General features: G+C 36.0%; 1 protein-coding gene across 5 annotated transcripts in view; it reads right to left on the bottom strand.

The window, feature by feature from the left end:
* The window catches only part of Trpc4 (transient receptor potential cation channel subfamily C member 4), a 205,060-nt gene that overhangs the window by 34,299 nt on the left and 155,977 nt on the right, over nucleotides 1-14,784 (bottom strand). For all 5 annotated transcript variants that reach the window (XM_070002920.1, XM_070002921.1, XM_070002919.1 and 2 more), the window contains one exon: nucleotides 4,107-4,420. In XM_070002920.1, coding sequence (XP_069859021.1) covers nucleotides 4,107-4,420 — 314 coding nt within the window. The remainder of the gene's footprint in view (nucleotides 1-4,106; nucleotides 4,421-14,784) is intronic.

The raw sequence follows: 14,784 nt of genomic DNA, 5'->3' as shown, positions 1-14,784 counted from the left end.
AAAATAGATTCTTGGAAAATTTCTCAATAGAAAATAACTTTGGCCAATATAATGAGTTCTATATTTTTAATAACTTGTGGGCATTCTTTGGATTCAATAGGAAATAGTTTTGTCCTTTCTTTCCAAATAGTGGGCATTATTGTAAACACACACACACATACACACACAATCACACACACACACACACACACACACACACACACACACACACACACACACACACACACACACACACACCAATTCGACTCCCTTTCTCCTGAGAGGAATAGCAGTTTAGAAAAAGTTACAAGTTACATAGCACACATTTTATAATAAGTTACATAAAATATTAACAAATAAATTCCATAACAGTGGCTTTTTCACTTGTTCTAAACAGTGATATAGAAAAAACTTGTTATATTTGAAGAGTACTTATTTCTCCTGTCTAATTTTTTATCAGTAAATCTTCTGTAAAACGTTTATAGATGTTTTTAAATGTTGAATTTAAAAAAGAGAAATTCAAAATCAAAGACATTTGGTGATGAAATATGGATTTTTATTCTCTCTTTTTCTCTTCTTTCAGTTGAATGAAACAGTGGTGAGATTTATTGAATGTTTTCACCTAACCAAAGTATTTTCCTAGATATTGATATCTCTAAATGAATTACTCTTTCATTAGATAAGAATTTTTAAGAAAAAAATCAACCTAGTTTAACATTTCAAAGCTATTGCTACCAGAAATATTTGCATCATTAGTGAACCTTCAAATCCATTAAGACCATAAATTTAACACTCTTTAATGTGACTAATATTTCCCTCCCTTTGTGGAAATTTCCCAAGATAATGTTATACCTTAATTAAGTGGCAATTGGCACAAAATCTAGGTTGAAGCCAAAATGAAGACCGTTGAGACTCAATTTCCCTAAAGATGACATTTTATATATTGTCCTTTGAAGATATTTCCCAACTATTACTTTAAAAATATTAGCTTCTCCCCTTTAAAAATATGTAGCAAATAAAAGAAACAGAACACATAAGAAGGGAACGGATTTCTCAGTTGAAGATTTCCTTTGCTTGGTGAGACTAAAATGATGAGCAAGCATAAATGAATACAAGGCCCATTTTGTATTTTACAACCCCCAAGTGTAATATTAGAAGAAATAAAGCATGACTCTAATTAGCCAGTCCCAAACATTAGGAATTCACCTCCAATAAACATAAATGTGTTTTGCTTAATCCTGGGACAATACTTGTCACACACCTTCACTTATCTCGTGCTTGGAAAGTCCCTTACCAGGATCTGTGTAGCTTGATAATCACAGCAACTAAATATTTGGTGTTTTTAAGAGGTATGAAGTTTTTCCAGTGTTAATTAGAACACACCGTGGAAGCATGAATACGGTGGGAGGAAGTGTCCATTGGCTGGCAGGAAAATACAGAGAAATGTACAAGACAGGAGACATTGACCACAGGCTAGCCTAGGACAGAGTTTATAGCCAGGCAGAACAGGAAAGGCTTCTTTGCAAAGGTATATTTAGGAAAGGATTTGGAGCAAAAAATACAAATCTAGCCAAGTGGAAGGGAAACACATGGACATTTCTAGGGTGAAAGAAGATGGCATAATGGAAATATATATATATATATATATAATATATATATAATATATATATATGCAACTTGGTAATGTAGAATAGAGAAACATCTGGAAATTGAGAAAAATGAAACTGGAAAAAGAACATGAGAAGCAACACAGTTTTAGGTGTTGTTTGGGTGCTTTCTGAAAAGTTAAGCATGGAATCTGAAGCAGAAGGCAACAGTCATTTCTGGGGTGGTCTTGACAAGTAATGTGCATTAGGATTTTCAGTATGCAGTAAAAAAGGTTACACGAAAGATGGGGCGAGTTCTCTGATGGTCCTTCATCCAAGAACCGGGAGACCAGCCATCCAGCAGACAATATCCAGGAGTGTTGTTAGATTCCTAGTTTTCATTTGGGAAGAGGGAAGTTTGTGGGATTTGACCATGGGAAATCCTAAGCTAATTGCTCTGGGCAACTAAATAACAAGGAAATGATCACCATTGAAAGGTGAGTTCAAGCATCAACAATGAGATATCATTCACGGTGATAATAAACAAATGAAGCTACCAGAGAAAGATCCATTACATTCCCTTGGCCTCAGGTCAGAGGAGAGAAGTAAGAGAATGACAAGAATGAGTGAACTATGGGAATGAAGAAGTGCTGTGTAAGAATAGAAAGATAAAGAGTCTGAGAACAAGGATAGACAGGGGAAAATGGGATGGTTTGGAGCTTTCTTTGATTCATGGTTTATTATCAAATATATTTCTGAAATGAGTTGAACTAGTTAAAGGCTGAGATTAAAATTTCATGTGCAAATCCACAGATGTTGGTTAATTAAAATGGAGTTTTAAATATCAGAATTGAGATAAAACAGATGCGAGATTAAATCAACAAAAGCAATTTAGCTGTAGGTGATTAACCTGAGAACATTGATTTCCTCTCAGTTGAGAAATTACTGAAAAGCTGTTGTCTCTTATAGTACATGCAATTCTGTGATAACCATGAATACTAGGCTTTTAAAGTCATCTACAAATTAACATGCATTCAGATGGGATTATAGTGTATGGGAAAATCACCTAGCTTCTCAATCTGCTCAATAGTCTCTATTTATCATGTTAAGACAGAAAAGAGCTCAGATAGGGGAGGTACACTCTTTCAGAGCTTTGGAGAATTAAACGTGGTGCTCTTGAAGTCAGCAAGTCGGATATTGGTGGCTCACACCTGTAACCCTAGCTACTCAAGAAGCTGAGATTGAGGATTGACGGTTGAAGCCAGCCTTGGCAGAAAAGTCTGCAAGACTCTTATCTCCAATTAACAAACAAAAAGCCAGACATGGAGCTGTAACTCAAATGGTAGAGTACCATCCTTTAGGTAAAAGTTCTAAGGGACAGCACCTGGGCCCTAAATTCAAGCTCCAAAACTGGTACACACAAAAAAAATAATAACAGAGGGTAATTTTGGATATGGCAACTGCTTATTCCAGTTTAAGAGCACAGAGAATCTTGCATGCATAATGATAGCAATGTTTAGATTAATCTTGAGTTTCTATCTATATAGAGTTTATTTTATTTTATTTTTGATGATACTGGGTTTAAACTTGCAATGCTAGGCAAGCATTCCACCACTTTTTCCATGGGCCTCACCTTATATTTTTAGATAGGGTATCATGGTTTGCCTGGGTTGTCTTTGACTCATGTTCATGTCCCTCATGTAACTGGTATTATAAGCACAAGTCACTATACCTGGCCAATAGATGTTTAGAAAATAAGAGAGAGATAGGAAACAAGAGATGTGAAGGGAATCCAGTATCTGGAAAACACATGAAGAAATATGGAGAAGTTAAAAAAATATTGGGTTTTCTAACATGTTTGGCTTTATACCTATTCTATCTTTAAATGTATTAGTAAGCTGTTAATATTTCATAGATTTTCTTTTATGTTCCACAGTTCTAAAGAGTATACATAGACCTTATGAAGTAATTAAAAAGGAAAGGTGATTTAATAAAGATTAAATGTACAGATAATTTTGTGTGTGTGTGTGTGTGTGTGTGTGTGTGTGTGTGTGTGTGTAAGAGAGAGGGACCAGAGAGAGGAAAAGGAAGGGAAAGAGAAAAAGGAGCATACTAAGCCTTGAAATCAAGGCCTCATGCTATTGCTTGGCTTTTCTGTTCAAGACTAGTATCTTGCTACTTGAGCTGCACCTTCACCTCTGACTTCTTGGTGGTTAATTAGAAATAAGAGTGTGATGGATTTTTCTATTTGTTTGGTTTAGAACCAAATCCTCAGATCTCAGCCTTCTGAGTTGTTAGTGTTATAGGTGCAAGCCACTGCCACCTGTGCCTGCCTATAGCAGGTAGTTGTTTTTCTTATGTCAGACTGACTCATTTTTTATTCAAAGCCATGTTAATTTTGTTCTGTGATTTATTTATGATTTCAATTTCCATTTCCTTTGCACTCATTTGTCAAGGATTTTCTTTTCTTTTTTTATGTTCACAATAGAGTATACTCTAAACTTGGCTCAAGATTACCATCAGAAATGTCTTCCAACTTACGTTGAAAATGCATTATTCTGTTTTTCACACCGTATGCCTTTGCAGCTTAAGCCCTTCGTTTCTTCATAATAAAAGTACAACTGATTCAAGCCATTTGCAAATGCTAACAACACAAGGCAGTAGATGAAGAGGAACTTCAAAATGTCCAGAAGCATTCTTCCCAGAGATATTTGTAGAGGTCCCAGGTGAGAATTTGCCGTGAACAGTGAGATCAGACGTAGGGAACTGAAGATATTTGCAATGGCAAATAAAGCCTCAGCCACCAGAGTAGGGTGCCACATGTCCCATGACTCTCGTGGATTTAGAGCACTGTACTGGAGAAAAACAGAAGCAGAAGCAAAGTAAGACGGACACATGCTAACGATTATTTCAAGTTTTAACCCCATAGTTTCTAATGGTCAACCCAGTACAATGACCTTTCCATCTCGAAATTGATTTTCTCTGAAACAGTGACAGCATCATGAATCTACAAAAAAGAAAGTTTGTTAATTCATAACTCATCGTTTTGTTTTTTCTTTTAATCAAACATGGGCTTTGAGTTTTGTATGTGTTATTTGTGGTTGTTAATGGGTTTGTTCAAGTTGTCTTTGAGAATTTTCCAGTAGAACTGCAAAAAATAAAATAAAAATAAAACGAAAGAAAAAAGGAAGAGGAAAAATTATGGATGGGAAGTTGTCTCCTTGAAGAGTTAAGAGCATGGCATTCCAAAAGAGAAGTAAGACTTGAAAAAAAATAATCAATAAGTTTATTTATGGTTGACACCTTTGCCAATTCTAAAAGAATACAACTATGGGTAGAAATTGTCCTTTGTTACCATTGAAATAGCAATGCTCAAGGTTCAATGGAGACAGAAACAGGAGATCACTTGGAAATTCTATTGGTGGTCACTAAAATTATACTACACTATTTAGTATCATATTTTATATATGATATTAATTATACAGAAAATTCTGAACTTCCTAGAAATCTTTAATGAAATAAGATATGTGATTTGAAGAAAAATGCATTTATTGCTTTAATGTTTAACAAGTAATTGTATGTGTGTGTGTGTGTGCCTGTTCTGGGCTTGAACTCAGGGTCTGGGGCTGTCCTGGAGATTTTTTTTTTGCTCAAGGCTAACGTTCTACCACTTAAGCCATATCTCCACTTCTGACATTTTGGTGGTTAATTGGAGATAAGAATCTAATAAACTTTCCCACATGAATCACAGTCCTCCTGAATAGCAAAGATTATAGCAATGACACAATGGTGCTCAGTATGACCAACAATGATTTTTAAAGCCAGGCAATTAATTGAAATATTGCCTTGATATTGAACCATATATAAAGCGCAATAAATGTATCTTTTTGTTATTGAGATTATTTGTATTATTCTTAAAAATTAGTAAAAAATATACACTTCTTATATTACATGCCAGGTGCTGTTGGCTCATGCTTATAATTTTAGCTACTCAGAGCCTGAGTTCTGAGGACTGTAGTTCAAAGACAGTCCAGGTAGGAAAGTCTGTGAGCCTCTACCTCCAGATAACCAGCAAAAATCTAGTTGTAGAGAAGTGACTCAAATGGTAAAACACTGGCCTTGAGCAAAATGCTCAGGAATAGCACCTAGTCCCTGAGTTCAAGCTCCAGGATAGCATACATACATGCAAAAATTATTGTAACATAAAATCCTGGGATTAAACCTGCACAAGAGGTGAACAATAAATTAAATTCTCTTTTACATGCACATCATCAAAACTGCAAGAAAAAAGAACTTCTGTTTCTATAAGACTCCTATTGGAATACTGGCACTAACACAGAAGATCTTTATATATTTTCATCAATTAATAGAACTATTTTGGACATTAGTTAATTAATAGAACCTGTATTTCCCTCCCTGGTGAGAAATAATAGTTCCAGCTCCTGGTATTATTCAATGCTCAGACTTATGCTTGAGTGACATTGTAGAAGAATCAAGTTTGAATTATTTTCTGTTTTTAAACTCTGATAAATATTCCCAAACATTTCTAGGCATAGCTTCAGCTTATGATGGCTAATGGCCCAAAATGAAGAAAAACGAAAACAGGTAAGATATAACAACAACAACAACAACAACAACAATAATAATAATAGGTACTTGGAACTAAACTCAGGGCTTCATATTTGCAAGCAGTATAATATTTGAGTCATGTTCCAGCCCTTTGGGTTTCAGTTTTTCAGATAAGGCCTCATCTTTTTGCCCAAACCAGACTTTTACTAGGATCCTCCTACTTTTTCCTCCCCAGAAGCTGGGATCACAGCTATTCAGCACTAGACCATACCCTAATAAGATATTTATCATATTCATTAGAACAAGTATCACAGTATGAGAGTTCAGAGCATCAGATACCAACTAGTTTTTTTAACTATTTCCACTTCATATGCCATGTTTCCACTTAATTAAGCACCAATTTTTACTCCAGACATCTTTCCATTTAAACATCAAGATCATCGTTTTCTTTTGCTGCTTCTTTTTTGAAAGACACACACATTTAAGTATGTTTGCATATTGATGGCTAATTCTATTTCTTATTTTTACCTTTCTTAAAGCTTGGGACTGCATCTCAAAATTTTCAAAGTACCAAATACAAAGCATTCTGTAGGATGCAGCAATGTTCTCTGAACTTCTTATAATACATCCCATAGTGTAGCATGAATAAAATTTTTTCTCCCATCAGTTATTCTTAGGCTAGAGATACAGACATATATAACTCTTATAACCAAATGCTCCAAGAGAGCAGCACAAAATGCTAACAGCATGGAGATAAGGAAGTAGTTCTGTCTGGTGCTTCTGAGGCTAGGAGTAGACAGTTACTATGACAATGTATAAGCATACAAAGTTCTTCAGATCTAAGGGAGGATGCTCTACCATGCTTTGACTTTCCCACCAGTTTACCACAGTCAGATATTGTTTCTTCCATTATCACAACATGACTGTGTCCAGCTTTAAATCCAACATAATATATACAGAACGCTTCTCTGTGAATTCTCTCACGAGAACTCAGAATCAGAAGAGGAAATTTCATGAGACACTAAGTTCTGTCCAGGTATAATTCTCTATCTTGGATTCAATCTATTACTTCTGTCTTTGATTTTTTTTCTGGGAAGCAATGTTACATAATATGTTCATGTTTTGCATAGTTAAGATTTTCTGAAGGAAAACAAACAAAAAAAAACACTGCTGGTTATCTTGGAGAAAGTACTATAGAGACTCCTTGAGAGACTTAGAAACATCTCCCCTGGAACCATCTGTTTACATTCTCAGGATAATAAACCTAAGAACTTTGTCTCCACAAAGAGAATGTATTTACTTGAAAAGGTTAAGAAAGGTGAAGGAAGGGGTAGGGTGAGAAGGGAGGGTGAGAACATTGAAAGGGGTGACATTGAACAAGAAGCACTGTATTCATAAGCTGCATTGTTGAATGGCGACCCCTTTGTACAACCGCTTAAAGATAATAAAATATTTTTAAAAGAGACTTTAAAAACATAAAAGGTTAAGGCCTTTCTCTTTCTCCAAGGGAAAGATGGGCAGCTGGCTCAGCTGTGTCACATAAATTCTGAGATTTGTCATTTTTTATTTTGTTCCCCATGGTACAAACCCTTGCATGTACAAAATGCATCTGGGTCTCATCAAGTTTCCCAGTGGGGAATTGGAGCATAGGGAACCGATGCTAAAATTGCAAAGTAAGTAAATAATTTTGTCCATTCTCTGATCCAGAAACCTCATTTCCTGTCAGAGATAAATGGAGATGTAAACACTGAGTGCTTATTTCTTGATTTCATTCCTTTTAGCTTTGCTTTAAAATTTTCCTCCTGTCATTCATATTCAAGCTTTTAAATATAGTCATTGTTTTCTGAGGCAACTAAAAAACTCTTCCTCTCCTCTCTTCTTCTCCTTCATCTCCTTCTTTCTCCTCATCTCCCTCTTCCTTTCCTTCCTCCTTGTCTTCCTTCTCTTCCTCACCTTCTCCTTTTCCTCCTCTTCTTCCTCTTCCCCCACCTTTTTTTTCTGGTCCTGGGGCTTGAACTCAGGACCTAGACACTATCCTCCTTTTTACCGTGGTCCTGTGGGTTTGAACTCAATGCTTTGAGCTTGCTGCGCAGGCACCGTATCTTGGATATTACAGTTCTTTTTCAGATAGGGTGTCACACTTTTGGTCATCTTAAATCTGTCTCTTGCCACAATTTCCACCTTGTGTGACATAAAATCTTACAACTATTGCTCAGTCTGGCCTCAGATAACAATTCTTTTATTGCCACCTCTCAAATAGCTGGGATAATAGGTATAAGATACCATACCTGGCTTAAAAATTCTTACAAATCCATAATATTCTTGGAATTTATAGAGAATCATTGCAATACTTCATTAAGCATATTGTTTATATTTATTGTTGGGTACTGAGCTACTAAATTGGCACTTATTTCTTTTGCACAACTTTCTAAAACATACCTATAAAAGTTATACTGAGCCGGGTGTCTGTGGCTCATGCCTGTAATCCTAGCTACTGAGGAGGCTGAGATCTGAGGATCACGGTTCAAAGCCAGCCCAGGCAGGAATGTCTGTGAGACTCTTATCTCCAATAAACCACTAGAAAACCGGAAGTGGCACTGTGGCTCAATCGGTAGAGTGCTCACCTTGAGCTGAAGAGCCACAGGGATAGCGCCCAAGTCCAGAGTTCAAGCCCCACGACTGACCAAAAAAACAAAGTTATACTGTTTTTTCACTTTTGAATCCTTACCTCCCTGTTGCAGAATCCTTGCAGGTTTCCTCTGTTGTACCTGACTTTCAACATCATTTGTTTCCAAGCCTCTTCTCTCCTCATCCTAACCCAGGCTGGATATTTCCCATGAATTTCAGTTTCAGTGATGGCTCCCAATGCCACCTGTCCAGTCTATACTTCCCACCTAACAGTCCCATTTTATTTTTCTCTTCATTTTCTCTTTATATAGGGAGTGATTTCACGATGTCAGCATTAATATTCCAAGCTGTACAGTTCATTGAGTAGCTATGGGTGTTGTCTTATGTGGTCTGGTATGTAACAGCATCCATAGATACTGAGAATAATTTTCCAGTCATTGACAGATGTCCTCTTGGGAGCACATCTGCTGAATTGAGACTCTGAAGAGTCTAATAAGCAATATATTTAATATTACTATAATAGAATAATTGATTATTAATGAATCCCAACATTAATTAGGTAGGGATGAATATTGTGTCCATCCAAAATCTCATTGTTTGCTTCACTTTTCTGTTTGGATATCTCACAGGTATCTCAAACTCATAGATATAAGATAGAACTCATCAATTTTTGACCTTCAAAAATTTTGATCCATTTATGTCTCCAACCTTCATGAATGGCAGGCAACAAAGCATTTAACTCAAAATTTGTTGTTAAGGCTCTTATCTTCCCTTCCCAAATCTCAGCATCCAAAGTCAGATCTTCCACATGTATTTGCTCCACTCCATCCCTGTCCCTGCTGTCTTAGAGTGGCTCATTTTTTCCCTTCCTAAGTGTTCTCCTTGCCTCTAAACTTATCTCCTCCACATCCTCCAGAATGCTCTTTTAAAGGAGAGAAGTTACACATCACTTGTCTCTTCAATGACTGTATTGTCCACAGAACCACATCTTGAGTTGCCAACATGTTCTAGGAATCCATGTTCTGATCTCCTTTTAAACTTGACTTGCCGTTTTGTCTCCAGTTAGGTACCCTTGACCCTGTATCCCTCATTAGTACCAGTGATCTCTCACAAGTCTGCCCATTTAGTACATTCCTATGAAGGTGCTCTTTGTTCAGAATAAATTTAAATCCTAATTACTTTGATCCTCAGCTGGTATTCATTCATTAAACATACACTGAGGGTCTACTCTGTGTCAGTCATTAATTCAAATTCTTTCTGCACAAGGGAGTGGACCTTAGGATCTTGATGACCAGATTTGGCAGCATCATGTTGTCTAATAATCTTTGAAAATGAAATCAAAAGCGATTCTAAGTATTACTGGCATTGTTAGGACCAGCAAGACAATTTTCCCTCTTTCTCTCAATTATTTGCTTTTTCGTCTGCCCCATGGTCCATCCCCCACCCACCCCCACAAACCTTCCTTTCTGTTGAGACTCTGTTCTAAAGCAGTGGCTCCTTTTATTGTCATGTGCCCCAGAATGACTACTTTGTTTCTCTTGAGTGATGCTTTAGCACAGTAAACTTTTACATTCACATCCGGTAGATTGCTTTATACATATGTTAGATGTTTCAAGACCATTCTAGGGAGAAGAATCATAGGTATGTTCAAAGGCATGGTGTTTAGAGAAGGTGGGTCACTTGAGGAAATGTGTGTAGCTGCCAAAGACAGGGCACAGAGTGCTTAGGAACTATGAGATGAACCTGAGAAGAAGTTAGAACCAAGTCATGAAGACCTGGCAGTAGTTATAAGGGAAGATGGAGCAAACCACAATACTAGATCATAAAGTCATCTTTAAATCCTTGGATGCATTAGTTACGAAAATCAAGTAGTCAATCAAAGCAAGTCAAGCTTAAGTGACAATAATATGATTTGCTTTTTTTTAAAATTCTTGCTATGGTTGGATTGGAAGTCTCCTAAACCTTGTGTGTTAAAGGCCTGGTCTTCAGTTTGGGGGTGAAAACTTTGGCAGGATCCATTGGGAGTTATGCCCTTGAAGGGAATTGTGAGACTCTGGTTTTCTCCTTTCTCTTTTCTGCTCTGACCATGAGGCGAACAGATTTTTTGTCTAACACATATATAAGGTACAGCACCAATCAGTGATGGGTATAAACTTACAAAAATGTAAGCCCAAATAACATTTTTCTCTTTGTAGATCAATTAAGCCAGCTATTTATTATGGTAACAGAAAACTGATGAGTAACATTTGGCACATGAAATTAAATAGAAAATGTATACACAGGCATTACTGACTCACACCTGTAATTTCAGGAAATATGAGAATCATTGTTCAAAGCTAGTCTGGGCAGACAAATCTGAGGGACTTTTTCTCCAAACAATCATCCAAAATCCAGAAGGGAAGATGTGGCTCAAGGGGTGGAGTGTCAGCTTGAAACAATAAACCTCAGGAAAATACCCAGATCCTGGGTTCAAACTCAAAGATTGGTACACATATACAAAAGAAAAAGAAAACAGAGCAGGTTGTGTGTGTGTGTGTGTGTGTGTGTGTGTGTGTGTGTGTGTGTGTGTGTGTGTGTGTGTGTGTGTGTGTGTGTATGTGTGTGCACGCGCGTGGGTGTAAGTCTTGTTCCTTAGTTTTTTTTGTTCCAGGTTCATGCTCCACCACTTGTGCCACAGCTCTACTTCTGGTATTTGGGTAATTAATTGGAGATAAGACTCTCATGGACTTTCCTGCTCAGGCTGGCTTTGAACCACAATCCTTAGTTCCCAGCCTCCCAAGTAGCAAGGATTCTAGGCATGAGCTACCAGCAACTGGCAAGAAAATGTATGAATGAGTACTTTAAAACATGAAGGATTTTCCTTTTTTAAAATGTGTTAATTAAAGAGTAAAATACAGTAGGAAGGATCAGGGCCCTCTTCTCTACTAGCTAATTCTTGATTTAAGCATTGACATTCAAATCTCTAGCCTTCATAGCTATATGATTAAACTACAATACTTTGAACAGTTGCTTATAGCTATGTGAGTCCTAAGAGGGAAGCAATAATATTTCCCCTCATTCTAGATGAGAAAAGAATTGATGAGCTACATAGTACAGTTTGGAAGAATGATGAAGCAAGGCACTGTGACTCATTCTTGTAATAGCAGCTACTCAGGTTTGAAACCAGTCTATGCAGAAAAATGGGCAAAACTCCATCTCCAGGTAACCATTTACACCTGGACTATTGGTGTGTGCCTGAAATGGTAGAGCATCAGCTGTGAGCAGGCAACCTGAGTAAGCATGAGGTTCTAAGGTCAAGCCCAGGTACAGAAATAAATAAACAGATAGATAAATAAATAAATGTAACAATGCTCTAAAGAACACATCATGACTTCTAAAAACAAATGTTTTATTCATAACAACTTTGAGCTTTGGAGGTACTTAAATGATGTGATCAGAAGGTATAGAAATGTAATTATTTCTGTGAAATGACTGACGATAAATGTAAGAGACAAGTTCTTCACATAGTGAATGGACCGAGTAATATTTAGGAACAAATCAGTCTTAATGAAGTTGAAGTAACATTGAAAAATTCTGTCTGCAGGCATCAACAATCCCCTGATTAGCTAACACTTCATCCACAACAAGAAGAAAAATGATTGGTAATCTTTCTTGTTGGAGATTAGGAGCAAATGAAAAGAAATGCACATTTCCTGAACTGTAAAATGCTCAGGCATCCAAGTGCTCAAGGTAATACCACAAAACCTACTTCGGAGAGGAATCCAAAGCTATAACTCCACTAAACAACTAGTGTAATGTCTACCAAAATGAATACCTGTAAGTGGAAGCAAGTTTGACAGGGAGAGTAAAAAAGCAGGCACATGAGTGGAGGAAGGAAGGTTGAGCAAATATATAATTATATTCAATGTACATTGTGTAAAGAAATGAACTATGTAACTTACATAGGGATGGGTGGGGGAAATGGAGAAGAATGAGAGAAGGGGTGACATTGATCAAGATGCATTGTACTCATACCTTGACTTGAGGGATTAGAACCTTTTTGTAAAACTGCTTGATAATAAAATTTTTTGAAAAAGAGGTTCCTGCACTTTCATGTGTATGGAAACACTATTAAAACATTATTGAAACACTGTTAAAAATAACCAAGAACAACTGTCAACAAATGGAGGTGTTCATTGATAGCAAAATCAATAAGCAAAATGGGGTACACACACATATATATGTATATGTGTACATATACATATATATAAAGTAGAGAATATTAGTCATATAAATTAATTCAGATAGAACCAGAGGATATAATGGAATGTGATATATGACACAGAAAGAAAAAATTTGCATGTTCTTTCTCATATGTAGAAGCTGAAGAAAGTTAATTTGAAAGTAGATGATAGTAGAATTGAGTTATTAGATGCAAAGAAAAGTAGAGTACATGGGAGATTAGAGTGATATTGGAAAATAGATACCAAATAAAGTGTATGTACATGCTTTTATATGTCTGTAGACACACACATGCACACACATTTGTCATAGTCTGTCTTTAATATTCAACCCTCAGTGTCCAAGGAAGGTAATAGAAGATAGTCTTTCTTCTTAGTTATTACCATATATAATTTTTTTCTGAAACAAAGGAGGAGGCAACAATGCTTGATAAGAAATGTCCTCATTATCTTGCCCATGGAATTGTAACCCCTCTGTACAGTATTTTCACAATAAAAAAATAAAAAAAATTCTTGTGCTCTATAGAACTTTACAGTAACTACAGTTTGCATTAACCTAGTAGTATATGTTTCAGACAGAACCAGAAGAAAGAACCTTGAAGGGTCCAAACTTAAATGACAATTATTACCCTGACTAAGTCAGTACAGAATTTAGATTCAAATGTCATCTTAAACTCCATAACTATGTACAAAAATATTAACTGAAAAATTAAAAACCCCACACGATAGAACAAAGTGTCATTCTTAAATTAGCTATATAAGCAATACCTAGGAGTTCATTAGCAGTGAAAATTTAAGCCTCGTCCTAATTTTTTAAAAAAAGAATTAACCTTCAGACAGTCTTCCTGTAAATTCTTGTGCATTTGGAAGTTAAAGAACTGTGATTGTCACCCAATCCCTGTCTTTCTGGACAGCATTGGACTACAAGAAACCACATGCACTATTATTTAGTTGCAAGAGGTTCAAAATGATAACACTGATTCATCTAAGAACCACCAAAGAGGAAAGAAGATTGGACAGTTATGCACTTAAGCATAGACCAACAATCTCCTCCATGTATGTATATTCTCATTTGGATAAATTGCTATCTTCTGCTGTCTTACACTGTTCAAGGTCATTGTAGTATCATTGAACAAAGGAAGAATTGCCAGATTTTGTTTGCATTCTTAATAGAATCAACTTGCCTAAAATTGATGGTCATTAACATCCTGCATATTTTGATGAACATTGGTAAAATTTTAATTTGAACTGATGTGGTTAAGAATGACTTTTCCAATCATAAGGCAATTTCAATCCTATCATATTGTATTATTGCACAGAGATTCAGACCACTATTTTAGGAAGTGGAGTACATGAATTCATTTACACATTAGCATTTTCTAGTTCAAATCACTAAATTGCATACATTATTCATGTAGCAACCAGTTATGTATTGTCTTTTTTTAAAAGAACAATTCACGAATCATTTTTAAACAAATTACTTTAAAAGAAAAGGGGAAGGAAAAGATAAAACATGAAAGTCAGGAGAGGGTAGATGACAATACTTTGGTTCCAATGAAGTCCCCACAGACAGAAAATAATACCAATTGTCATTATGGAACAAAACATATTTTAGGTAAATTTTATGATTGGGAATAAAACTGATGTACAAAATCTGGGGGAGTAATCAGTGTGTGAAACTTCATGCACTTTCATATTGAATAAGGTGTGCAGAAAGAAATTATATTCTGCTTTAATTTTATCAAACATATTAAACTGGAATGATAATTTCAATGCTTTGAAAGAGTAATATTTTGACCTAT

The sequence above is a fragment of the Dipodomys merriami genome, unplaced genomic scaffold (assembly GCF_024711535.1).
Source record: "Dipodomys merriami isolate MVZ:Mamm:240054 unplaced genomic scaffold, mDipMer1.0.p SCAF_6, whole genome shotgun sequence".
NCBI classification, from domain to species: domain Eukaryota; kingdom Metazoa; phylum Chordata; class Mammalia; order Rodentia; family Heteromyidae; genus Dipodomys; species Dipodomys merriami.
Note: the sequence above shows the minus strand (reverse complement) of the source record. Positions and strands in the feature narration are given on the sequence as shown.